Below are 27,327 nucleotides of genomic sequence, written 5' to 3'. Positions count from 1 at the left end.
AATTCAGAGCACTGGGCAGAATGATGTATAATCATCTAATGCCACAGAACAGATTAGCTCCAGTGATGAATCAGAAGCAACTCTGGATGTGCACAGCATGGAGTCCAGACTAATAAAACCTCCTGGAAGCTGAAGATCTGTGCAGAAAGGCTCTCCGGGAGTCATATCAGCTCTAGCTGTACCTGCATCGAGTCAAACTTATTAAGTCTGATTAGACACACGCTGACTGTACAGTTGAACAATCTCCATACACTCCAGCTCCCTCCATCTTCCAGATTACTTTAACCACTGCTATGCATGGGAAATGTAACTTTACACATTCTGTTTTCTTAGTCTGCTCCTCGAGTCCCCATAAGTGAACCATAAAAGCTGACCAACCGCCAACTGCGCACAATAGTTCTCAACGTGTAAGCAATGGGCCTCCAGGAGTCCATATGTCACCTCCAAGGCATCCATGTAAGACCACCACACTAACACAATGTCCTCTCACTAAGCTGAAATGTACATTCACCTATGCTTCTGCTGGAAGATGTTTAGGAAGCTGTAAATGGCAAAGGCTAAGACCCCGTATTTCTGTATACAGGATGTCACTACAGAAGTGAACTGCCATTTCTTCTGAAACTGCTATAAATCACAGGCACAATTTTTGTAACTAAGATGGCTTAGTAAACTGAAAAATTCAGTCTGGAGTATAAGCTTATCTAGAGTTTAATTACGTTTGGATACAGTATGATTTCATCCTCTTAAAATCCCTTATATAGAACCAGGCATGAAAGCGGTTCAACTCTTTTAATCACCCTATACAGGAAATACGGAGTTAAAACTTCAGTGTATGAAGCACTGGGGTATTGCAGGAGCACTAGCTTCTATAAAATGTGTCACACTAGATATAATAATGTTCATAACATCAGATATATACATAATATCTCTACCCATCGCAGTAGTTTTGAATTATAGCTTTATATAATAAGACTTCATACTAAGACTTCAAACTTAGTAGAGATGTACCCATGAGTTTTTAATAAAAGAAGAGTAACTCCTTCCTTCAACTCTGCAGACAGCAAGACATGTCAGCATTACTTTGTAAGATATATACCTCAGGTTACTCCTTGGCTATTATTCTAGATATTGCATGACATTATTTTCAAGGCAGATATAAAATAAGCATGAAACAAAACAAATGCAATGACAGGTTACCTCCAAGAGGATAACTAAACATACCTTTGAAAGAAACTGGTGATCTGTGCATTGAGAAAGACCCACCTGCTGTTAACAGTCGGGTTAAAAGGGCTACTTTTCTGAAACAGTACCAACCTACTTAACAGACAGGAAAAAAGGACCTAAGTGGCTCAGACAGAAAAGCTGCAAAAGAGACCAAGAAATCAGAAAACAAATTAAAAAAAAATTAAAGAAATTAAAACCCAAGAGACTTGCCTATTCTCCTCCAAAGACAGCCAGAGTCTTCCCCAGCATCCTCCGGGACTGTACATTGCAGCTAAAGTCACCCAAGACTTTTACAGGTGCTGGGCTGCAAGCTGGACTCGGGCACATCAACCCAACTATTTTTAACCCTTCCTCTACTTCCTAACCTCTCAACTCTACTGCACAGGAGCAATCTGAATTTATTACTCAGCTAATATTTAGATCTGCCAAAAACTATTTTAAAAGTATCAACTGCAGTTGGAACTGGAAAGAGTAAGATCTCCACTGGAGGCAAAAAAGGACTTCTATGAGGACCCAAACTGTTCAGCGTACTCATAGGTGACCTGAAAAGTTGGAGGTGTAGGGGATGACAGAATTTTTTAGCAATATGAAGTGAAGGATGATTAGAAGCTCCAGAAAGAACTAATGATATTTAGTCCCTCCATGGCAAAATGACATATATAATTCATTGTAGATGAATGATGTGGATCATTTTAACAGACACGCAAGGAAACAAATTTTTAACTTCATGCATACAACAGCAGCCTCCAACCTGAAAATCACTTCTCGGGAAGTAGACCCACGAAAACATCAACTCACTGCTCTGCAGCAATTCATAACACAAGTGTTACAAATTATTAGAAGAGTAATGGCTAACATTATTTCTCTATGTAAATCCATGGTGTATCCACATGTTGAAGACTGAAAACTTTTGGAATTTCCACCTCAAAAAGGATCCCACAAGGTTCGGAGAAAGACAGCGAGGATGATCAGAGTTACAGAACAGCTTCCAAATTGGAACAACTCAGCAGACAGACTCCACACAAGGAAAACAGCTGAGGGAGAATACGCTAAAGGTCTGTACAACTATGAAGCAAGGGAAGGTGATAAGAAACAGTTGTTCTCATCTTTTGTAATACAAGAAAAAACTTGGAAGTATTAAATGTTGCTGATGGTAGCTTCAAAAAACAAATGGAGTTAATTTTCTCCACACAACATGTAGTTAAATTCTGCAACAACTGATTGTCTATCATTAATTGCTAGTCTATGTGGGTATAGAAGACAAACAATTAAGAAAAACATTAAGTAACATTAATTACAAACACCCAACTGACAATTCAAGTGATCTCTGCCACAATATAATTTATATATTTGCTGCTTCTTCTTTTGCTCTCCTTAGAGAGTTTCAACTGAAGACATGATACTGATTTACTCATACTTTGGGTCTGAGATAGTATGGCTGTCATCTTCCAGCTTTCGGTACCTTTTTTTTTTTCCCCTGTTCAGTTTCATCGGAGAGAATTTAAACTTAATACTAGAAATTTTAATTTATACTAAACCACACAAATGTAGGTTTTAATATTCGGAGCACTTCTGCAAAGCCTCTTTAGACCATGAAGTGTGCCTGCTGCACAAATTCAATGTGTTCCCGATAGCTTAAAAAGACTATTTGAACATCAAGGAGCAAAGTAAGAGATTCATAATTACAATTGCAATCAAGATATAGGTATATGTGTACATGCATACATAGACATATGGATATGCCTATATATATCTCTATGAGCATTACTTCCTTCTCATTTTATTTCAGTCACAGCCCTTGTGTCCCAACTCCGATACACTCACGTGCCTCCAAGCAAGCTCTTCTGCTCCTCCTAGTTAAATTGCATGTGACTTCTATTCTCATATAGTATAAATACAGAAATGTCTACACTTCACAGCTTTATTGTGTTACAAACTGCATTTTCTTGCAGTGTGATTCAGACTAAATTGCAGATTTATAGAATCTGTGACCTTTAAAAGTCACAAGCAGTATACCTGCTGCAACAATGTCCTCCAGTGTATTATTGTTTTCTTTAGAACAGCCACATACAGCATCAAACACACTGTTTGAACAAACGACAAACACTCCTCACTCGCCATCCAAAAGTATTTTGCTGGTATATATAACAAGTGCCTCAGCCTACTGCCCATTTGGGGGTTCCTATGTCCTGAAGGCAAAAGGATAGAGGGAAACAACTTCAGTGTCAATCATGGACTATCAAGGGCCCTTAAAAAAACAACAGAGAAGTTATTAACTGTGAAATTCCTACCTTCCTGGCTCCAACCAGGCTAATAATATTTCTTCCTCTGTCTGAAGCTGGGATAGGAGAGAAACTTAACTATTAAGATTCCCCTGACCATTAAAAAAAAAAAAAAACAGAGTGAGTAACAACCTTGGAAAGACACAATGCCACCAGCCTAGAGGTAGACTGAAGACATTTATCAAGACCATTCTATGAAATAAATGGAGGAAGAATCCTACACTTCACAAGGGTCATTTTTACCTTTATTATAGTTTTGTTTTATTCCTTTTCTGGATAACTTCTGGATGACGAAAGAATCTTCATTTTGATAGGAAAATTTTCAAGTTGTTTTCAAGCCAGAGGTCACGTTTTCCTGGAGGAGAAATTTTCTTTGGGGTACCGACTTCAGCTGCATCCCTCATGTTTACACATTAGAAGCATCACATCCAGTTCGGGTACTTTTGTCTCATGGAGTTCCACTCAACAAGAAAAGCAAACAGGAGCTAAATCTAGTCTATATGAACAAGACGCATTTGGAAGCACAACATAGCAAGAAGTCAAAGAGCAACTTCCCAAGTCTTTATTTACCCTTTCCACCATGAGAGACAGCTTGCATTATGGTAAAATGACTATTTTTTTTTAATCTGCTACTTTAGCCACATGTATTAAAGCCTTTAACTTGCTGAACTTGCAACCATTCTAATCTTTTTTTTCAAGAAGGATCTAACCAGATTCTTTGCTACTACTGAAAATTACAAAGGAGAAAGCAATTTCAACAATCATTCAGCATAACGCTCCTTATATGCAGGATATCCCCTCCTTCAAGGCTTCCATTACCATTGGAAGACTTCTGAAAGTTCAGAAGTCAAACAGGTAAAAACGTTAAGTCTCACAGACCTATACATTCATTATACAATTAATTTGGAAGCTGTTTAATACAATCACATTCCCTCTTGATATTTTTCAGCTCATGCATCACTATTTTTCCGAGTGAGTGCAATTTTTTTATAATCTGTAACATAGAACAGCTAGGTTTAAAGTATTTTTGTAGTGACTTCTCTCATTTATTTATACACAAGGTGTACAAATAAATGCTTAGTGTGGGTCTGACAGAGTAGCAACATTAACAGATCATATCAAATAGAACTGTATACAGTATTTTGAGAAGGAGCATTTTCAGCTTTATGGTTTGTTCTCACAGCTGCAGAACAGTTTTACTCTACGAAGCAAACTAAGGAAAACCCTAAAACCTGTTTTCTGCAAAGTTACAGTGAGGGGATTCCCAATAACCACACAAGAAATTTCCTCCGTGCTCTCTTCAAAGCCCCCAAGAGGCACTCACCTCCTTCCCATAGAGAATGTAATCAATATAAAAGCCCAGTGTAAAATCAAGGTAAACGTTATTTATTCTAACTTGGGAAATAGTCCAATTTCCCAAGGCAATTTCGCTTATTATGCTACTGACTTGGTTTGAAAATTTTGAATACCATACCATCAGTAAAACATGCTTCATGCAAATGGCAAATATTCAAGGCATGAACAGAAATCCAAGTTTCACAGCTGTGGAAGAAAAAGGAGAGGACCTAGCTTCTACTACAAGATCTCACAACAAAAAGCTCTTATCCGCATCCTCACTTTCTATTTAAGATGTTTTGCAGTATTACATTTACTAATACTATTCTTGTATATTACTGAACACATTCCACCCAGAAATTTTACATTGATACACAGGCTATGATATTAAACATTAGTTATCTCTGAATATAGCCATTATCTAGCTTTAACCCCATAAATGTATTTGACACTCACCAGCCTCCAAATTCTGTGTCTGCTTTTTGACTGAACATTGACAGCTTTACTATCAAATCAAAGTACCACATATTTGTCATGAAATAAGTAGCACTCCATTCCTTTCCACACAACTTCAACAACTTTCAAATTTAACATCTATATTCACATTGCTACCTATTATGCAACTCATTTTCCAACTTAAAATCAAAATGACAGTGTTTTTAAATTTTTAAAATAGGTAGTTTTGAGGTAGTTTTACTTTATTTCACACTCAGAACATCTGGGTCTCATTTTTGTCAATAAACAAGCTAGCTTCTTTTTTTCTCTTTCGTTATTAAGAGCTCTATGGCATTGTCCTTGGAGAACAGCCTCGGGGAACATGATGCAGTTGAAGCAGTTTCTAAGAGTTACTTTAAGGGAGAAGCGGTTACATCACAAGCTTGGGTGTAACCAAGAAGCAATAAAAATGAATTAATGCATAACAGGAGACTCAGACAAAAAGACAGGAGTTACTGAACTCTAAGGAGTTACCAAGTTTTCTCTTTTAAACAGCACTGACTTGTGAAACAGTAAAGCAGGAGCGGAGTCGATTTCATTCAATGGTTTCATCAGAAAATCCTATTAGCATCAAGAAATATATTGTGGTCATTAACGTAACTTCTTCCTTTGCTTTGTATCACTTCCTTTTTGCAAGGGAAAACAGGCACAATACAGCACCCATTAAAAAAGTCAACCTTGTCCATTGCTTTCTGTCAGCACCTCTGTATTATTACACTAGGAAATAATGCCAGATGATATATAATGGAATTTCAATAAAGCTGCTACAACAAAACACAGTACCACCATATTACAGGCTTAGAGTGTGGAATAAATGATCATCTTTATTTACATGGCATGTTTGTACAGAAGCTCTTCCAAAAACTAAGAGACACCACTACATGTCTCTAAGGGACTGGTTTTTGAAGGAAAACAGTTTACTACAGTTACCACTTTGAGATCCCTTATTACAAACATAACAGACTGGGTGGTCCTGGTTCACATTTTCAAAGCTGTCAGAAGTAATAACCTCTATTAGTAACTTTTCATTAGACTGAAAAATATTATCTACCCTCTATCAGAAGCAGACTACATTTCTTGGTAGAAAGCAGCAGCATACAAACCGGTAGCTCTGTAACACTTTTTAGCTTTCAGTATAAGAAACCTTTTTCTTTTTTTTACGATCTCTTCACATGAAAAACTCTGACATTAAGATGGAGGATGGAGGACGGAGCCAGATTTCTTCTGACTATGAACAAACTAGTAACATAGGCAAAAAGAGTATAAGGAAAAGGTTTAAATTTCAACATTTTCCCAAAGCCAACATCAAGAAACAAAAGGTCTAATAATATTCATGTATGCTTTAAAGACTGAGATCAATGCTCTGTACCATAGAGAAATGAACAGAAGTACCCACTTAATTGAAGAAAGTAATAGAGAATCTTAAGTATCAGACAGCACATATTGATGACAATCTCAACAGCAAGGCAAGTCTGTAAATCCAGAAGAAGCAAGCAAAAGTACACAGACAATCTCTTAACTCAGTAGCATATTTATAAAACCAATCAATCAGATCCATGCAGCACTGTAGTTTTTATGTGCCTTTCTCAGCCTTTAACATACAAGAGTTTACATTTTCTATTAACTATCATACAAATAAAGCCAAAAAAGCTTGATTAATAAACCCTCAGAGACACTCTGCAGAAGCTGTTTCTCAGTTTCTGCAATACTTAGTCAGCTCTCCTATTTCAAATCTAAAAAAAAACCCACCAAATTAGGAATTCACACAATCTTCCAACTTTTGTATCTTTGAAACCCTAATACAGAGTGAGAAAACACATAGTTACTTTCTCATTATTCCTCCAAACTACGTGAAAACAATAGGACCTTATTCAAGGAATATAAAGAATCTACTGCAGTATCCCTAAACATCCACCACATTTTGTGGTGGATGTTTAGGGATTTTGTACATCAGTTTTTGTAAAGGCAGTAAAATAGATAGGGTTAAACAATTTTCTTACACCGAAGAGTAACCTCTCCAGGTCACAGTTGAAGCTCTATGAATAAAGCAAAAACTAAATTTTAGCGTGCACATCTCCAAGCCATGTTGCCCCTGTTGACAAATCTTAAAAGTTTATATTAATCAAACTAACCATTTCCAGAAGTCAGAAATAGCTGTGAATAATTAGCAAGAAAACTTGCAAGTAGAGCTATTATTGCAATTTTTACCAGTAGAAATAGAACACTGTTCCTATTTGATCTGTTTTAATAACTCGATACCAGGGCAGCTCACCATCCTCTCCATATATAGTAAAGAATGCTTCTGTGGCAACGTGTTCCTCCTTCCTCCCTGGGGCTATAAGCCAAGCAGAACTATTAAAAAAGGAAGACTAGCAGAATCATCTCCTACCCAAAATCAAACTGGATGCATAACAAAGGATGCATCCACCAAAGCCATCAGAATGAATATACGGAAATAATTAAACAGAACAAAGAGCACACTGTACACTTGACTTAAGTTTGAGAATGAAAAAGCAGCTCTTGTACCTGCTTGAAGACAATGCTGTGGGACTTATCTATAACAACTCAAAGAACATTTTCTCACTAGGAAGCCACAAGGTGTAACTAGCCACAAAAATCCACTGTCATTAAATAAGTTCTTATCTCAAAATTGAGCGCACCCAAGTTTCTGTGATAATTACCTCAGACCCACTTCTACTTTCCCAGCAAGTTATCAAATGCAGTTTTTCCGAAGTGCTTCAGTACCTAGCAGTTCCCATGTTTCTCTTGTATTCCTAATATACTGCATCACACCTATCCACTCAGAATTATCACAGACAAAAATTGAAATGTATACGTAATATCCATAACATCTGCATGAGCACTAGAACCCCTTCTTCTTATGGTGATCCTCATACTGTAACACCTCAAAGCAAAGAGAAAGATTTGGAGAAGAGATCATCCGCAAGCAACTGAGAACACAATATTAACATAAAGTTAGCTATAAGCCAACATGAATTAGTTCTGTTCTATATGGAAGGCCGCAGCTCCAGGTGAGTTCCAATTTCAGTGGACACAGTTAAAACACGGTTGTGCCAGACAAAAGCAAGATCAAAACTATACTGTCTGATCAATGATAGAAAGACTTCAGACCTACACGGTCATATATTCTCCAAGAAAGAACTAAAAAATGTTAAGTACATTGAATTCATCATCAATGTTTCACTCAGGAATGGGATTATTTAAGGATTGCTGTGCTTGAAATTCAGCCAGTATCACTTATGGTATTCCTACAACAGCAAACAATATAATCCTTCTGATATGAGGAAGCTCAAAGAAGCAAAATCCTTTTGATAGTTTTATTTAAGCTAAACAAAGTTCATCCAAATTATTCCAGACCACTGATGCAGCAGTTCTTACCCAATAGTAACGCAGACCTTTAAGTATTTCTTAACAGATCCTGGAGAAACAACTGCTAAATCCCCAAGTGTTTCACTTCAGCAAATACTCCATAAATCTTCATCAAGTCTATAAAACTGCTAAAATCAAACAAACAAGCCACAGAAAAGAATAATGTTTAAAAGCCTCTGATGTAATGTTCAATGCTGATCAGCTATTCCAACTGAATTATAGTAATATTGTAGTGGAAGTGTCATTATTCCATTTGCTTTGTAACCATCACTTTCAGAAGCTTAAGGATCCTGTGGTTACAGAACCTCTTGTCCACATAAATGAGACCCAAGTTTGTTTTTCCATGAGCTCTTATGGGTCAGTGACCTACTACGAAAATGTTTCAGTGACCTACTATGAAAATGTTTGTGATGAGACCAGGCTCGTTTATTATCATATTGTTAAAACAAACCTCTTTGTCTTGTAGCCCTGGTCAGACGTATTAACGCAAACCAAACCCAAGTCACTGAAGCATGCATCCTGCTTTCTTGCTCGCTGCCCTTTGCCTCTCTTGCACTTTTCATGTGTTTGGATTCCTCCTGTGCAGACCTATTGACAGAGCTGCTAATGGCTTCCTTCAGAAAAGAGGTGCCAATTTTTATTATTGTTTTTTTTAGTGTTTACAAAAGAAATAAAAGGTTCACTCTTGCATCAGGAATAACTAAAAAAGTTTGGCTGTCCAGCAATGGCTGAGTAATGTGTAACTGTATAATTATGTGCTACAGACATAGTAAACTACGAAATTTGAGGACATTAGTGCCCTCTAGGAGTCCACAGTACATAGACACAGTTACTGGGAATTACCATTTTCCCAAAAGCATATACCCAATTAGAAGGTATAGCCACTACACATCTACAAATATACACATCTCCAAAGAATCATTACAAGTGGCTTCTCATAACATAACATAAATTTTCCTGAAAATTTAGCATAAATGATAGAGTACACTATTCACTGCATGCACTGGGTATCGGTACGAAACAGGACATACTTGAGTATTTTCTTATGCCCTTAGCTGTTGCAAGAAGCTTGACTCTATATGGAAATGTATGTCCTGGAGATCTTATAACATTCCTTTCCAACAAGAACAACTCTTTGGACTAATAGTTGCAAATTCCCCTTCCCCCACAACAATTTTATACTGACTGTATGCTTGAATTGGGGGAACAGCAGAGAGAGTTCTTTTTAAAAAAAAAAAAATAATTTCCTGACCATATCTAGTATGTCATTTCCACAAATGACTAACGTTTCTCTAAATTACCAGCAGTTAAGTAGTGTAAGAAAAATATATTTCAGTGAAAACTTCCAGAGTAGCCAGCATAGAGTATTGACAGATAAGTGAAGTATGTGAGCCATATCTTGTGAACATTTATTTCAGTTGTTTCAGCCAAGAGCAGCACATAAAGCGGAATCAAAAGCAATACAAAATTAATGAGCTTCCTTCTCTCCTTCCAAGAATTAATAAAGGTGAGCTGTCAGCTTGAGCCAAGACGTGACTCGCTGAGATGTAGCACTTACATTCCTCCCCAATGATTTACTCAAGTGTATTATTCACACTCAAGCTGTCAATATCTATTTTACTATTTATTTGTAGACATACATCATATATATAACAAGAACTACCACGTTCTTGCTACTGTTTCTGTCCTGCGTGATTCTAAACGTAAACTGAGGTATCAGCCACACAGCTAAGTAATCCACCATTTGCATCTGGTAAACAGTTTCCATCATGTCTCATGAATAAAATTTGTACCTATTATTTTATCTTCTCATTATTATTCACATTTCTCAGGGAAGATGCTGATTTTGACTGGGTGTTTTTTTAAGCAAGTCTTATAAGAAACAGAGATTCCTTATCAGTGACTTAACAGCACTCTTTTAAAGTCAGATATCCAGCACAAGCTTCTTAGTGGGGTGAAGGGCAGCTGGAAATCCACTAAATGCCTCTGCTGTAGATGTGAAAAAGCAGTGGAACTTTCTGGAGTGTCTCAACCCTCTCCATGAAAAGGACAGCATATCCCTAATGCCTAAGCTGTAGGCAGCTAGTTCAGTAGAAGCAGAATAAGATTTGGAAGAGATAAGCAGTTTAGCTTCTTGCAAGAGATGAAAACCAGAAACCATCCAGTACCAGAACTGACTTACAGTCCACCTAGGTCAGTATCCTGTTTCCAACAGTGGCAATCTGCAAATGCACACAGAGGCACAAACACAGGGCAAGCGTGCATGATACTCCTCTACCAGCTTCGCTAGCTTTCAGCCTTTTTCACCTAGACTTCTTAGTAGAATTAAGATTTTTTTAGTGGTCTTCAATGGATATCTCTCGCAAACATAGCCAGCCTTCCAATGACCATCTGTGAACTTCTATTTTAGTCTTTTATGAGCTCCAACATTTAAGGGTTTCCCTACACCACCACCCCCATCTGCCTGTTCTTCAACCCTGAACGGCATCTCCTGTGTTATTTTACAAACACGAATCTCATAAGGTGCTTCTACAATTCCTCAGAGTGGGCACTTGGATTAAAACTGCCCATGAAGCACTTTTCTGGAAGGCTATAATAAGGGTGGTAAGAGATTGAATGGCTTGGGACTCAGGCACTCTGCTAACAAAGCTAATCTTTATCATGCAGGCTATTTTACAGCTAACTCCAACAGCACAGGAGGCAAATTCATACAAGGTGCTCTTCAAGAAAGAAAGGACGAGGCTTGATGTCTTCACGCATAGCTTAGCCAGTCAAATTAGTTAAGCCAGTTCCAAAATGTTTGATCTGGCTGGAAGTGATACCTACGGTTAACTTATCTATCAGTAATTTGAAAGATTTAATGCAGAGCTCCAAGATTAGATTCAGAGACAAGATCGTCAGCTCCAAGGACGAGTCATAAACATCCAGGTTTAAAGTGAAGGTGTTATCCAGCCCACAGAGACAACTCTTTCCCCTTGGAAGAAAGGAAAAACTTTGGTGAAGACTAGGCCTGATTTAGCTATACACAAAAGACAGCAGAACAGCTCTGTGGTAAGACATTGGCTGTGAGGGGAACACCAAATGACTCTGTTTTTACAGTACATAAAAAGACAGCACAAGGGTCACAGCACTCATGGTGCAATAAGCACAGTGGAAAAATGAGAAAGCAGCAGTAATGACAGAGACCAGTAAAACCTGTAGCAATCCAAGACCAGAAAAGAAACCCAAGAAGCACTTCTTGTGCAGATGTCCAAAGAACAGCACAATACCACAAGACGACACAACATAACACTGATGAATTCGCACACAAACTCAACACATGAACACTTACGGACTCGACTCTTCTCTTAATGCGGACAGTAGAAACCAAGAGATTTGCCTGGCTCCTGCCACACAGGATGAACTAGAACTCAAACACAGCTATTGTGATGTCACTTTGGGACAGGCGTTCTCTGAGACTAAGGCAAAAGGTAGAGACAGGGAGTACAATTTCCCGTACTCCGTTGAAGGAGTAAGTGCACGCTCCTCCAGAGTACAAGTGACATAGAGAAGACACAGTCTTCCTCTAGAATTATGGTTCTGAGTCAGAAGCAGGATCAAACCGTGGAACTTTTTTTGTGCAGTAAGTTGATGAAAGAACTTGTGAAGTTAGAAAGCTGCTATATGAGGGTGTTGCTGCTACTCTATTGCTATCAGGGTCAGAAAATTATGCAGATGAAGTACTTAAAATAATGCGGTCCTCATTAAAGCAGTAAAAACTACATTATGGCCACTTGAAAGGAAAGACCCACGCTCCAGACCACAGTTCTTGAAGTAGCAAGGCTGTACCCATGCAAGTTAAACCAAACAGTTATTCCAAATAAATTCATAGTTTTCCCATGTATTTTTCAGAAAAATTGTCTGAAAGGGAAGCCTTGGACCAACCCCCAAACTGGAGAGTAAGTAGGAAGGGAAGTAAGGGAAGTGACTCAAACAGTAGGAAGATTCTGTAAGTACAGCGTACTCAACTCTCTGATTGCCCCACTGGCATCCAGGAACAAACCCAATAGCAACCCTTCAGATACTCACACCCAAAACACTGTAGCTCATCATGTTGGTCTTCTCACAGAGTCTCACAGACACTTATTTGAAAGGCAATACTAAACTTTTCTTGAAATTCAAGGTAAAACAGAACACTTTTTCAGATGTTCGTTATAGGATTCCATATTTTTTTTTAAACTGGAATATTTTCTCAGAAGATTGGGTCAAACATTACTAAAAATATTAATTATTAACCAACATCAATAACATTGCTTGAACTTGCAAGTCAACAGCCAATGCAGCATATTCTTAGCTCACAGACACAGGCAGCTCAAGAATTAATGAATATTCCATTCTTCAAATGAGGAGAACAAAAACACCTGGAAGTGTCACAAACTGAATTTCACGCTTTTATATTCTTTGCCAGCTCCCACAAAGAGTGGTTAAGTTTACAGCTGGTCTCTGTTAGAAACTGGTTTCCCCTGTTTACCAAAGATTACATCATTAACACACGAGAGTATGACCTGGCATTAGACAGCACAGGTTCGTTTTACCCTTATTGATGGTGGCTTGTTGTAGCAATAATTCTGCCCAGAATGAAAGATTAACTCAAGTTTTGACACATGCTACACCCACTTCCTGAAGAGTCACTGGGGGGGATGCTACCTACCATCTTTGGTATGGATGCAAAGAAATCCATCCCTCCCAAATGCAAAGATATCACAGCTACAAAATGGTTCCAACAGTCCCGATTTCCCATTCACGCCTCCCTGAGAGGGGAAAGACTAAGTGTAGAGAGCTGTCTTAGGAACAGAATACGGGCACAGGTTACAGTTTCTCACTCCTAAAGCACCACCTGTTCCTGGGGAGTATGGTAGCAAACCTGGTATACACCAGCTCACACATGGTAGTCTGAGAAGGAAGAGGGAAGTACACAAGTCATAAAATTGATTAAATATCAGACCACAGCTCTAAATCCATTTTAGTGTGTCTTTGTTCTCCAGCATTTCCAGATAAGCATTTTATGATCACTGATTTCCAATTAGATATGCCATAGGGAAATGGAGACACAAAACAATAAAGCTTTTTTCTGAAAGGTTACATTCAAACTGTCTTACATATTTACAAATCCATATGGCTTCATAAATAAGTGTAGTGTATGCGGTTCCAGAAAACATCTAAACTGCACACACTGCAAACCTTGTATAAATACTATAGATTTGTCCACACTGCCAAAGATTTGCAATAAGCTTTTGTTTACAACAGCAGAGCTGTCCAATGCTTTTATGATTTCGCCCGCTACTCTGAAGCACTTAGCAGTCTTTCCACTCAGTATGTTAATTATGGAAGATGCTTTTTGTATTACATGATTTATTTAAAGCCTGTTCAATCTCAATTTATGAAATCCATATTGTGAAGCATCACATAACAATTTATTCTTCTCCTTAGCATCTTTAGGCACTATTAGCAATTTTACAGTACCCTATGCCAAATAAATATACTTTAATACCCTAATCAAGCATTTAGGAAGCTGCTTACAAAGACTCAATGCACAGTAGCATCTCTACAGTTAAAGGTCAAATACAATTTCTATCTTGACCTCTATCTCAGCACACACAAAACCAACACCACACATGTATATGCTAGGGTTAAAATTTGGATTTTAGCTTTTTTTTTTCTTAAAGCTAATTATTTTTTCCCCAACTTCGAAAAGATTTCATTTGGCCATGCTTATACATTTTTTCCCCCTCCTCTAAACAACAAAAACACATTTTTAGTGTTTTCAGATGTTGAGATCTTTTATGCTAGCTAAAGACACTAATCTGAGTAGAAAGAACCAGCCATCAGCCAAAGTCCAGTCTTTTGAAGATAATACAGCTACGTGACAATCTCTGGCAGTTGGCTGTGGAAAAGTCAGGATCGGTTGGTGTCTTATATCCTGCCTCATTTTTCACAGAAGTGTGTGACATACATCTGGCTCTGGAAAAAAATTCAGTTCATCTTTTAGGCCCACCAGTATGCCTCTTCCTTCTTGATCCTCTCTGTATGTGAAATTTCATAATCATTTTATCTTAAAATCATACACTGGGTTAATAGCAAAGCATACAGCTGAAATGCTAAAATTCAAAATAAATTTGAGTATAACACATTGTGCCAGTACACCAACTGCGTTTGTATGGGCATATGCACACTACTTCAAACCACAGTAAACAAAACCAGGAGACAGGATCAAAGTTAGACCTTTTACAGTTAACTATTAGGGAAAAAATGCAGAAAGGAACTAGAAAAAAAAAAAGAACTACAGATTCCGAGACCTGCACCACACCAACCAGCACAGGTATTGTTCTAAAATTGTTACCCTGCTACTGGCAAGGAGGGCAGACTATCAAAATTTACAACTGGCACTTTCACATTTCAGCAGAACATTTCCATAGCTTCTTAAACACTTATTGAACATACACATATATCTGCCCTGCAAAGTCTATCACTCAGCATCAATTAGTAGCATTTTTTGGAAAGCAGCACTTCGGAGCCAAAGGCTCTGGGAGGAGACATACAGAAGTCATTCTGGCACCCCAGACATACAAGTCCCGTTGACACGTGGGCTCTACAAACACCAGTTTCTCCACCTCAGTACTACGCAGTGCAAGAGCTCTGTTTGAGGCTCAACAACGATGCAACAGGTAGAATGTAGTAAGCTGTATGCACCGATTGTATCTATTAATGTTGACATTTTATGGTCAGCTACCTCATTGCTAATCTTTATGTTTTGGAATAAAACCTCTAGAAACTTATTGGAATAAGAACACTAGAAACATTTCTGGTTTTCCACTATGGTAAGTGCCACTGGATATTCTCAAGAATTCTGAGTCTTAGGACTCAGGAGAACAACTTACACGAAAGACACTGGATTTTGCTAAGAGGCAATGGTAAAAATTCTTGCATATTTGGAAAGTTGAGTAAAAATATGCCAAAGAAAGAAGTGGCTTCTACCTTCCACATCACTTCATTTCTCAATTTTGTACTGTTTGTCATTTTAAGATACTTCACATTATGTGCTTCCTTCAATTGATATTGCCAGACTTTACTAAGATAATATACAGTTTTGACAATATCCTGCCCTGTACCCATACCTTTAGATGCTCCATTGGTATTGTGAGCATTAATCTCCCACCAAAAAAAATAAATTAAAAAAAAAAACATCAGAGTAAAATCCAAATAACTAGAGAGCCATCATCATGGTGGTTTTGGCAGCAGTAACTAACGGTTTACAGACATTTTATTTAAAATTTACTTAAGGCTGTTATGCAGAACATTTCAAAGAAAATTCTGGTGATTTACTCAGTTAATAATGATGTATTTGCTTCAATAGCCAGACAAGTGAAAATATATTGAGCTAAAATAATATTCACCTAATGTTATGCCCTTTGAATGATTACATGAGGCGGGGAGTGCAACAATATACTTCCACTGTTACTTTGAATGAAAGACCTTTCTATACAATATTTTGCCAGGAATAGAAATTACTCCTGTTTTCTAAAGTCTGACCCAATGCAGCTGCTTTGTTTAAAAAGAAGTTAATGATTACTTTTGCATCCACTTTAATAGATCAAAAAAGAACATTGTTCCAAAAATCGAAGCAATATAAGCAATTTTTATTTGTTATTTGAAAGAAATTAAATGGGAAAAAAGCCAGGTTTTTTTTAAATTCAACCATCATACTTTCTTCATTAACATTTCGCAATGTTTGACAATACTTAATAAAATAGCTTTAATATTACCTAAAATGTTGCAATTTAGCCTTTATAAGTTACGCCAAACTTTCCGCAGTTCATTCTCCAAAGCCTACTGACTCATAGCAAAAAAAAAAAAAGTAATCAAATTTATAGTTTTGTCCTAAAAATGATTTAAGCTAAAATACCAAAGTGTTGCAAGTTTCCAGGCCTCCCTTTCACTACATTCATTTAGGAAATATTTTAATGACAGGCAATCCTAAAAAAGAAGCAGAGATGCAGTATGTTTAACAGGCCAAGTTAAGAGTTCACACAGGAAAAGTAGTAATACTTTCAAACATCACATACTTAAACCGACACTATTAAAGGTATCATATTTCCTAACTTCTGGTTTCACAAAATACATTCTTTTCATTTGTAGAGCAGGGTCGACAGAAAAACAACACATTAAGACACTAATTGAGTATCATTTCTGGTTACTAATAGCCAGCCCTTCTCCCAGATTTTTTTCAAAACTCATTTCGTAGTTTAACTCAATCTATCTTTATTTAGAGATATGAGAAATATACATATACACACACATATATAAATACAAATATATACATATACGTAAATACACACAAATATATATACACACATATATATAAGATGAGCTCAAAACTAGGACTTCTTAGTTAAGATACTGACTCTCAAAGATGAGCTATAAAATGATCAAACTGTTTTCTACAGTGTCAGACTATGCTTAATTTTGGAAAATTTAGCTGGATATTATTTTTTACTCTCATAGAAATGTGAAATAAATCAGCTGTGGCAAAACTCTTGTCCTGAAAGTGCTTTCTAATTAAATATAGGTACCAGGAACTGAAAAGATGGGTTATAATCAGAATTTAAAGCTCATCTCCCTTATTTCCATAAACGGAGCTTTGTAATCCAAGACAAAAATCCTGAGTACGTTAATTTTAAAAGTCCAAGGCACTAGTCAAACTTAAACACAAATCTAATCCTGAGATCATCTGGAACAGTTTTAGTACAGCATATGGTCAATACTCCAGACTTCTCTTGAACAAGTGCTGTGGGAACCTAACTCCTGAAAGCTGCTTTAGAAAATATCACTTAGAAAATACCAAGTCCTATGACAAATGCCTTGCAGATAACTCAGTTAACAATCAAGCATATAAGAACCTGCTTCTCCATTTAACAAAGAGGCATTCCAAACCAGCATGCGCTTTCATTCTAGTCACCTGCCTCTAACAAATCATAATTCCCTTAACTATTTCAGTATTAGATAATTGTTCTGCTCCCATCATAAGCAGACAAAATTAACCTAGCTTCATGATAATGCTAATCAATCAGTACACCCAACTAAGAGTAGCAACTGGATATAGCACTACTTTTATACTTTTTGATATTTAATTTTACACACTTGCAGGGCCTTACAGAGAACTTACAGTTCTCTGTAAGTCAGATTCTGAATTAGGAGACCTCTTAAATTCAACTTCAAAAAAATAAATTTAATTGCTATCAAAAGCAGAGCAAATCTACAGTCTTTTCTCCATTAAGTCCAACACAATACCCTGGAATCCACTAGTATCGGTGGCATTATACAACTTCAAAGGAAATGAAGCTAATCAGAAAATTAAGTTTAAAGGCAGTTTTAGAAATACTGTGGTTCTCAAAGGAGAAACCTGCAACTTCAATTACCATAAATTTATATATATAAAAATAAAAATATATATACTATATATATGTAATATAATGAAATTATTATAAACAAATCTTTCTTCACCTACATATCAATTTTAAGAGTTGCCGAGATAATGTCATTTTGATAACGTTGTTAAGATTCTGCTGTCACTGACAGTTCTATTTTCTTGGCAAGCAATTGTATATATTATCCCAAGTATTAGCTATCATGCAATATAAAGTCAACTGTGTTTAAGAGCATGCTTTAATTTAGGGAGGTACCCATCTCTCTCTTCCTTAAAGGAAGTTAATTTTATAATCATTAAAGACTATGGATTACCACTAACAGTGAGGTAGAAAACCTGTAGATTTGCCATAGGTATATAAATATAGATACTTACAGCCGTTCCAGTTGTTTTAGATCCTGAAATGCTCCACGTTCTATCACACTGATCTGATTTTCTTCCAAGTGTCTGCAATTCCAGAAATGCCAGTTAATTTTAAGACAACAGAATAAAAGAGCTTCCCCACTTCTCTTCACACATGCTACAAAACTGCTTTTCACAGAAGTACCAAGTTACAATTAGAGATTATTAAAAATATCTGGACAGAACAGCACTGTTTCTTCTGGTCACTAACAGGAAACTGATTCAAAAATTGTCTCCTGAATGCCAGATTTGGTAAACATTTTTGTTCCTAAACTTTTAAAATCATAACTGTTACGCTCAGGAAGGTGTTGGTCTAGAGGATGATTGTTACATCCTTAGTATGTTACTCTTTATGGAATGTAATTGAGATAACTGGTTCCTACAGCCCATAGCAGAAACCCACTCAACGTCAACGTATTTTTTTGTCCAACCTTTACATTCTGCAGAGATTTCAGGCTTGCCCCAGAGTAAGCCCTTTGTAAGTAATCCAAAGGGGTTCAACCCCTCCAGAAATACAGCCAAGGCAGCTGTGTGTGACAACTGCACACAGTCCCACTGTACAACAGGCTGCAGAAGCCGAAAGGAGAAGTCCCATATTTCCACAATGTCTGACACTGCTTTTCTTCACCCCCTCAGGATAAGTTTTAAGTAACAGCAGCTGGTTTCTCTTTGATTTACACTGTGCAGGAAACAACTATTCATTTATACAGCAGAAATGTTCTTTTATAGGTGAAGTAGAAGCCGAGGAATAGAGATACCAATAGCCCCATTTAAGCTGACCTTTTTCCTTCCAGCACACACCCATTTTCTGCTTCTGTAAGAGCACTCAGGCACATGGACTAGATCTCTAGGCTCTCTGAACATTTTGTGTGGCTTCAGCTAAAACACAGAAAGGAAGAACTTCACACACAGTAAGGCTGGGCTTGGCCAAGACTAACTAGTGCACTATCCTGCCCGTTCTCAAGAGCCGCTGCTCTGCACTCTGTCCTCTGAGGATGCTCAGAGCAGATCAAGTGGATCGCAGTTGAGAAAACAGACAGCAAGAGAGTATTCCTCAGCTAAGGCCACATATGAAGATCAAAAAATAAAATTAAAAAAACCCAAACATATAAGCCAGAGGGGCACGCTCCTAAAGGGAAGGGGAAGAAAAACTGCATGAGGAAAGGGGAAAAAATACAAAGTTATAAGCAACAAAAGGAAAAGGTGCACTAAGGAATATTTTGCAATTATGTTGTCAGTTTGAGACTGGAAGCTTTTTTCTGTTGTATCGTTCTACCAGTTTCTGCATCTTTTCCAGATCACTCACATTCTAATGTCTGGAAACAGGACTAGACTACCTTTCTAGGAACTCTGACACAGAGTATAAGTATGTTATGCTTCCTGAGCATAACAGTTATGATTTTAAAAGTTTAGGAACAAAAACGTTTACCAAATCTGGCATTCAGGAGACAATTTTTGAATACATACTATACACCCATCCATGGTGGGGTTCCCCCCTATACGCACATGGAAGAAAAAACAGGGTGTCAGTAACGTAGAATAGCCAGAATTATGAAGAGATGGGAGAAAATGAAGAAAGACTAAGAAAAATCTGAAGGACTTCTAGAGAGCAAAAAGTGCACAAAGTAAAAAAGAAAACCCGCAAACACATACCAGATATGACAGGAACATGCAGAATAGGGAAATACACAACAGTGAACAAAAACGAGCACATCAGCAGACAATGAAACGGCCATGTCTTGGGTTTCAGATGGTCAGCATACATTGGAAGACAAAACCAATATAAAAACATATGTATTTTTAATAGGTGTATTTCAGTTTTATTCCTAATGACTTGCACGGCAAACACCATACTACTCAAAGGCTGGACAAACATGTTCCATAAACCTGCAATGAACACAGAACAAAAAATGCAAATAGAGGTAGCAGTTGCAAATTTTGCTTATTGTTAAGGACCTTCAGAATAAGTGACTGCAGTGGCATTAGGCAATGTCTGACACCATAAAAAACCAGCAAAACCAAAACAACTACTGACATTAATGCTAGTACAGTACATGTACTTTCATGGACTTCCAAAATGGTATTGACAGTTGGGATGGGAGCCAAGGAAATCTAAGTGACTCTACTGCTAGAGTTGAGAGAAACCACAGGAACAAAAACTCTTCCAATAGATTTGAAATGTTTTCTTACTATATGACAACTTGTTCAAAAGCGTTAAGGTAGCAGGGGAAAAGACTCGCCTTCTCAGTGACAGGATTCAATTAATTCATTGATTGAATTATCACTAAATAACTGCAACAGTTCAACAGTTGCAGTTTTAAGGACTTATTTTAGAAGATACACAAAGCAAAACATTGACTGCAGAAGGTAATCTTAAGAATTACAGAAGAGAATTTTCAGGGGGTGCTGGTGAGATTACTTGGGCATTTCTTAACTTCTGATAGCTTTTTCTCTCAGAAGAAAGGGTCAGAGCGGTAAAACCAACGGACCTCTGACAGTGATGGTGTCTTGGTTACTAAAACTTGGAATTAAGCACAAGAGTTTAGTAAAATACTGCTAGTGAACTAGGTGGCACAAACACACAGAACATAGTCCCTATTATGTAAATTGCACTTGATAAACAGAACTAGATATCAATTATTTCTTTTTTTTTTTGAAACAGTGAAATTAGAAATTTGAACTTACCCATTGGTTACTGTTAACATAAATACCTTGCGTGTTTCAGAAACATTTTCAATAAAAACATCTCAGCCATTGCTTTTAAACATATAGATCTACACACATGCGTATATGATCTCCCCAATAACATCACAATGTTTCTGAGAAACTGGCAAGTTTGCATCACTACAGTAGCACTCAGTGCACCCAAATACAAGCCCAGTGAAGTCAGAAACTAACAGTTACTTTAAATGGGAGCTCCAGAAATACTAACAACCTAAGAGCTTAGCCTCAACTAACTCTGTACATTACATTCGAAATTATTTTGTTTCCCTCATCTGTCTTTTTTTTGCCTCTCATATGTCCCTAAATATTTAAAGCTATATATGTGATTTTAAATATAAAAATAATGCAATGAACTTAATTTCCACAAAGCAAATACCAGATCCCCACAGTATTTCTTGCAGAGACATCAATATCTATGTCTGCTTCTATGTTGATATGAAGGGTATCTAAACTACTTGAGCTAATTCTGAAAACCTGTTAGAGAAATTTCAAGGGTGTCGTGGTTTTGGCCAGATTGGCCAATCAGAACAACAGATGGCCCTCCCCCATCTCTCCTCAGAGAGGAGGGGAAGAGAGAAGGAGATTTATGAGTTTAGAAAAAGAACTAAACTACTTTAATGAAAATAATAATAAACAAGGAAAGAAGAAATAATAATAGAATAATCAAAATTAAAGAGAAAAAACAGTATACAATATATACCAAACCGTATCCAGCTCCCAGGATGACGATCGCGCCACCCGCAGACACAGGGAAAGTCCCAGACTGGAGCCAGTGAGGGACAGGAGCTGAATTCCGGAACTAGAGTCAGGAATGCTCGGATCGGGACCAAAGGCAGACGAACAGACAGGGTCCTCCTCAAACATCGACCATTGAAGAAAGAGCGAACCAAAGCAGCCTTGTCCCTTTGATCCCTCAGCTTTGATACTGAGTGTGATGCAGGTGGGATGGAATACCCTGCTGGTCAGCTTTGGGTCACCTGTCCCATCTGCTCCTCCCTGCAGGTGGGACCCCTCTACACTTCTCCACTTCTGACCCTCTAATGGGGCAAACAGTGAAGTTAGCTGCCCTTGGTTGTTGTAGCAATAAGTCTAAGCAAGAGCCCCTGTGCATACCATTCCTTGGTATAACCAGGTCTTATCACTCAGAGTGAACAGTTTCTGAACAATACGCTGTTAATTTCAGACTTTAGTCAGTTAGATGAGGCCCAGCTAAAAAGTAAAATTACAAACCAGAAAATTGGTTCTGTTTTACCTCAAACCAGGACAAAGGGGAAAAGCTAGTTTACTTCAAACAGAACCTCCAACTCTTCCTGAAAGGACTAAAACAGCTTCAAAATTTATTTCTTGTTCTTTTAACCCAAGATTATTTTCTTAAGAAAAAAGGTCTATGTATAACTACAATAAATATCTATGAAGTAGTCCTAATATTCATCACTAAATTAGTGGTGCCATTTGATGTTCACAGAAGAGAAAATAGAAAATCAGGAATGACAAATTCTGTAGACTGATGCGTCTCCTTTTGATGTTCAAGGCCCATTTAGAGGTACAGTTAAGCTCTCAACTGATACTTTTAGATCAAGAGACAGCACCACCTAAAATTTGTGTATTTATTAGTTCTCATATTAGACTAAAAAAATTCACAGGTTTCCTTGTATACAACTTCTAGAGCTATCCTTAATCAAGTTCTCCTTAATATTCTGCAAAAGTGCTACTAATGGGACTGTACCTTAAAGTGACCAAAAGCTCAAAGTCCTATTCACTAGTGTTTTGCTAGAATTGATTTATGCATAAGGGATTGTAAAGTGGACCAAAGTTTTTACCACAGTATTTACGAAAAGCCAGTAAGAAATACAAACAATTAAATAGCTCTGAAACTACATTCAGACTTTTAACATGGAACTAAAATATAGTGTTTCACATCACAAACTGTTCCAGTTGCTGGTTTAAAAAGAATACTAATAACTGAATAGTGTGCAGAAATTATTATTTCATGAAATGAAGTTGTTTCATGAAACATGAAATTATTTCATCTCTAGAATTATGGACATTCTTAGTACGAGCACCCTAAAATAGTCTTGTAAAGAAAGACAAGTTTTGTGTTATACTCACAAGACACGGAGATTCTTCAGTCCTGTGAAGTCCGTCTTTGTGATTCTTGTGATGTTATTTTTTTCTAGATCACTGCAGAGGAAAAGGAAACCAACATTCAGACACTGACAGCCAAAATTCTGTTAGCAGAAAGAACCTCCATCATTGGGAACATCTATCAGCTGCTCAAATTGTGCAAACTAACATTTACATTAAAATATCAAAAACCAAGTCATCAATCCTGATGCATTTTGCCTCCTCCTCTGAGTAGGTTGTTCTAATACAAGAAGTTTCTTCCATTTTTATTTCTAGTATTGGTGCTTACTATATGCTTCTTTCTCCCTCAAGACTGCAATCTTGTAAGAGGCTAAAAATATGCAAGACCCAATGGGTACAATACAGATAAAACAGAGTACTCAGCCACAAAATGAAATTGAACTCTGGGGTTATTCTAAACCCAAGTGAGTCTAGCCTGCTGCAGAAACTTTGGCTACACAGAGCTTGAGGAGAGAACAACTTTATTTAGTGACTCCTAAGTGTAGTTCTACCCAGATGATTGGAAGATTTGCAGTTACAGAACAGCTTATAGTGTGTTTTTTTCAAGCATATTAACTGGGCAGCCTCCTGATGCCAGCTTTTTGGAAATGCTGATTTTCAGAAGATACTGTTAATCACAGTGACCTGTTTCCCATGTGCATTCACCCTTTGCCAATTCCTACCTTCTGTCTTTAAACTCCCAATCTCTTAACACCTCTGTTATGTGCCAACACATTTTCCTCATGTGGTCACATACCAAGTATTACCTCCTGCACTCTGCTTCACTCTGTGCTAATTTATACTCTAGATTCAAAATTAATAAGTAACTGGCATCTTTTCCACAACAGGGAAAACCCACTGTAACTAGACCTTGAGCTGCCCACTTTTCTGCAGCTTTTCTTTGGAGTGAGCACACCAAAAATGCAGAATATTTTCATGTCTAAACTTATATCTTAATAGAACGGACATCATAATAAAACACTCTGGTTTGAGACAAATTCTATTCAATTCAAAGTTGAGTCTAATTAAAAATAAAGTAATTTATAAGCTAATCCTTCTTGCAAGACTGATCCTATATTTAAGGATTATTCTCAGTACACTAGCTTTAGCATTTTAGAGCCTTCAGAGTCACAACAGACCAAGAATAACTCCTTTTGTTTCCCAAGGTACAGAGTCTTCCTGTCATTTTATTTCAAAAGAGTATACCAAATATCTGCTGGTGCTATAGGTCTTTTGTTGCTGTTTTCTCTCCTCTAGACTTGCCTTTGTTTGGCACCCTTAAAGTTCTCCTGGTTGAACATGCCCCATTGTTGGAGATCTGGTTTTTGTTGGGTTCCGCCCCCCCCCCCGACCCCGACCAGATTGTTCTTCCTGACCTATTGCTAACCAACAGGGACAAGACAAAAAGACAAAGAGCTAGGCTTTCTTCCTGGTTGTCAGCCATGCTTACTTTAACACAAGCAGCAAACCAGATATACTCTCCATAAAGTCACCACAGATTTGTTCTGAGTGTCAGTTTCCTAGATACAAGAAGCCTTTTATGAAAAATAAATGTTCTAACATTGGAGTAAACTTTTTTCTTCCAAGTCATTTTTTATGTCTACCAAAAGCTGCTAAATATCAAAAATACAAGCCTTTGGGGTAACAGCTTTCATGCCAAAAAAGCATTCAATATTTTTTCTAAAGATCCTGAGACTATAAATACATTCTGATAAGTTTTGTTGTCTATTGCCATCGAATAAAAACAATCTAATATGGAAAGTTAGCCATGAAGCTAGACATTCATTTTTAAAAAGAGAATATGAGATGACAACTCCACAGCAGGAAGTAAAGGCTTTTCCAATGCAATTATTTTTTACTGTAGTTCCTGCATTAACGTGCACCAGGATACAACTCTCATATTACAAGGTTCAATTTCTCTCCTCTTTCTAGCAAAATTCAATGACAAAAAAGCAAGATTACAGGATTATTAAGTACATTGGGCAATCATCTGACACCTGCACAAACCCTGATCCTGAAATAATTTCTGAAAATCAGATGGGTGTTCCTAAGTGCTGTTTCAAGTTGGTTATTACTCTAGGTACAAGAAGAAATTCCAGGAAGAAAGAGAAGTCAGAACTTCCAGGAATGCCTCAACTATCACGTTTGTATTCTGAAAAATGCTGCATAGATGGCTGTCTTGGATGGCTTCTAAGTGCCTAGCAAGTAATACTGCAAACAAAATGCAAAAGCTCTTGAAGCATTGAGAAGAGCTGGATCATTTGTAATCATTCATATGCCATCCTACAGGAGGAAAAGCGCTCCTGGCTGGCACAATTTCCAGTAATTTTCTATCATACATACAGTTCCATACAAGCCTTCCAAGTGTGGCTACTACTTAACTCAGTTTTTTTTCACCTCACAGGAGGTCAGTTCTATCCTGTTAGTAGGATAGAACTACTAAAAAATTCATGAGTGTTCAAGCATAAATGATTATTTCTTTTGAATCAAGATCACTTTTTTCTGCCAACATGAAGTAATAGTCTAAGGCATTAAATAAAAAGCAATTGTCATGGTAACAAATTTCATTTTTCTAGTATGAACCACATTGTCAAATAAAGGCAGTTACACATTTTGAAGTTTACGCTTGTTAAAAGGTACATCTTCAATATTCAGAGAAGAAACCAGACTGATTTTTTAGTATATCTACTAAATTCCCCAAATGCTTCTAACCATGATAATAAAGAGTTTTTTCCCCAATACTAACACCATCCTCCACTTACCAAAAGTGTAAATATTTAGATGAGTACAGGTAATTGTACTCATTCATCTGAGGAAATAACTCTTTGTATTCCTAAACATGTATAACTGTTTTCTCATGTGTTCCCTAAATCGCAGATGCAAACAGATAGGGAATTAAGCTCCTTTTAATGTCATTTTAACATGCTGGTGCATTCACTTAGTGGAAAAGAAAAACTTAAAAAAAAATACACCACAAAGTAAACTCAATACAGTTTGAGCCACTTCATAAGTGAGGGTAGTCCGGTACTTAAAAGTCTGCGATGACGATGATTAAGCTTACAGTTCATGCTCACAAAAACCCCAGCCTATATGTCTACAGGATTTGTACCAGGAACAAACCAGCTACAGTTTAGGATCTCCATCTCTTCCACAGCAACTCAATTTGCCACAGTCAACAGGAAGAAAGAACAGATTAAGGATTAAAAAAAAGAAACCAAACCTAAAACTCAGACTAATGAGATTTTTTTCCTGAATTCTGCCATTAAAATAGAAGCCATATAGGCATGGAATAAATAATATTTTTGCGTATCTTTTTCAAGCTTTGTATCAAATCTTACAGTGAATCTGTCTAAGGTATAAGCAAGACTGGACTGAAGCAATATAAAAGATACAGTAGAGCACAGAAGTGTTTTATAATATTGAAATCTATTTCTGATGGTTATTGACAAACATCAAATAATACTAATAAATTTTTTAAGTCATTAAATGGTTTAGAAACAGACCAAATAAACTTTTAAGAGTTATTTTATGCATCTTAGCACAGGACATGCTTCAATAATAAACACATTCTTCTGTCAGGAAACCATTTTCTTTAGCATAGATGGGAACTAAGGATAATGATAAGGAGGTGATGGGAAAAAATTCCCTACATTTCCATTATATGAACAAGACAGACAGTATCCTTGCTTGACTTATGGCAACCGTATTTAAAAAAAAATCCGTTAAAGAAAAAAACCCTGCAAAACAACTACAGGGCGCTTTGATTGCAAGTACTAGCCACTCTCGTCCATTTGCCTTTATCCTGTCAATTGAATTGTGCTTTTCTCCAAGAATACCTTTGAATCACTGCCTACATTTTTCAGATTTTCCAGCTTAATTTCCTCTTCT

The 27,327-nt window shown here is 37.1% G+C and overlaps 1 protein-coding gene across 1 annotated transcript in view; it reads right to left on the bottom strand.

Annotated features, from left to right (window-relative positions):
* SLIT3 (slit guidance ligand 3) overlaps positions 1-27,327 on the bottom strand; it is a 522,490-nt gene that overhangs the window by 472,609 nt on the left and 22,554 nt on the right. Inside the window, exons 2-3 of the mRNA XM_074604436.1 lie at positions 23,425-23,496; positions 18,565-18,636 (exon numbers count right to left, since the gene is read on the bottom strand). Of these exons, the coding sequence (XP_074460537.1) occupies positions 18,565-18,636; positions 23,425-23,496 (144 nt within the window). The remainder of the gene's footprint in view (positions 1-18,564; positions 18,637-23,424; positions 23,497-27,327) is intronic.

Source organism: Larus michahellis, chromosome 11 (assembly GCF_964199755.1).
Source record: "Larus michahellis chromosome 11, bLarMic1.1, whole genome shotgun sequence".
Lineage (NCBI taxonomy): Eukaryota > Metazoa > Chordata > Aves > Charadriiformes > Laridae > Larus > Larus michahellis.
Note: the sequence above shows the minus strand (reverse complement) of the source record. Positions and strands in the feature narration are given on the sequence as shown.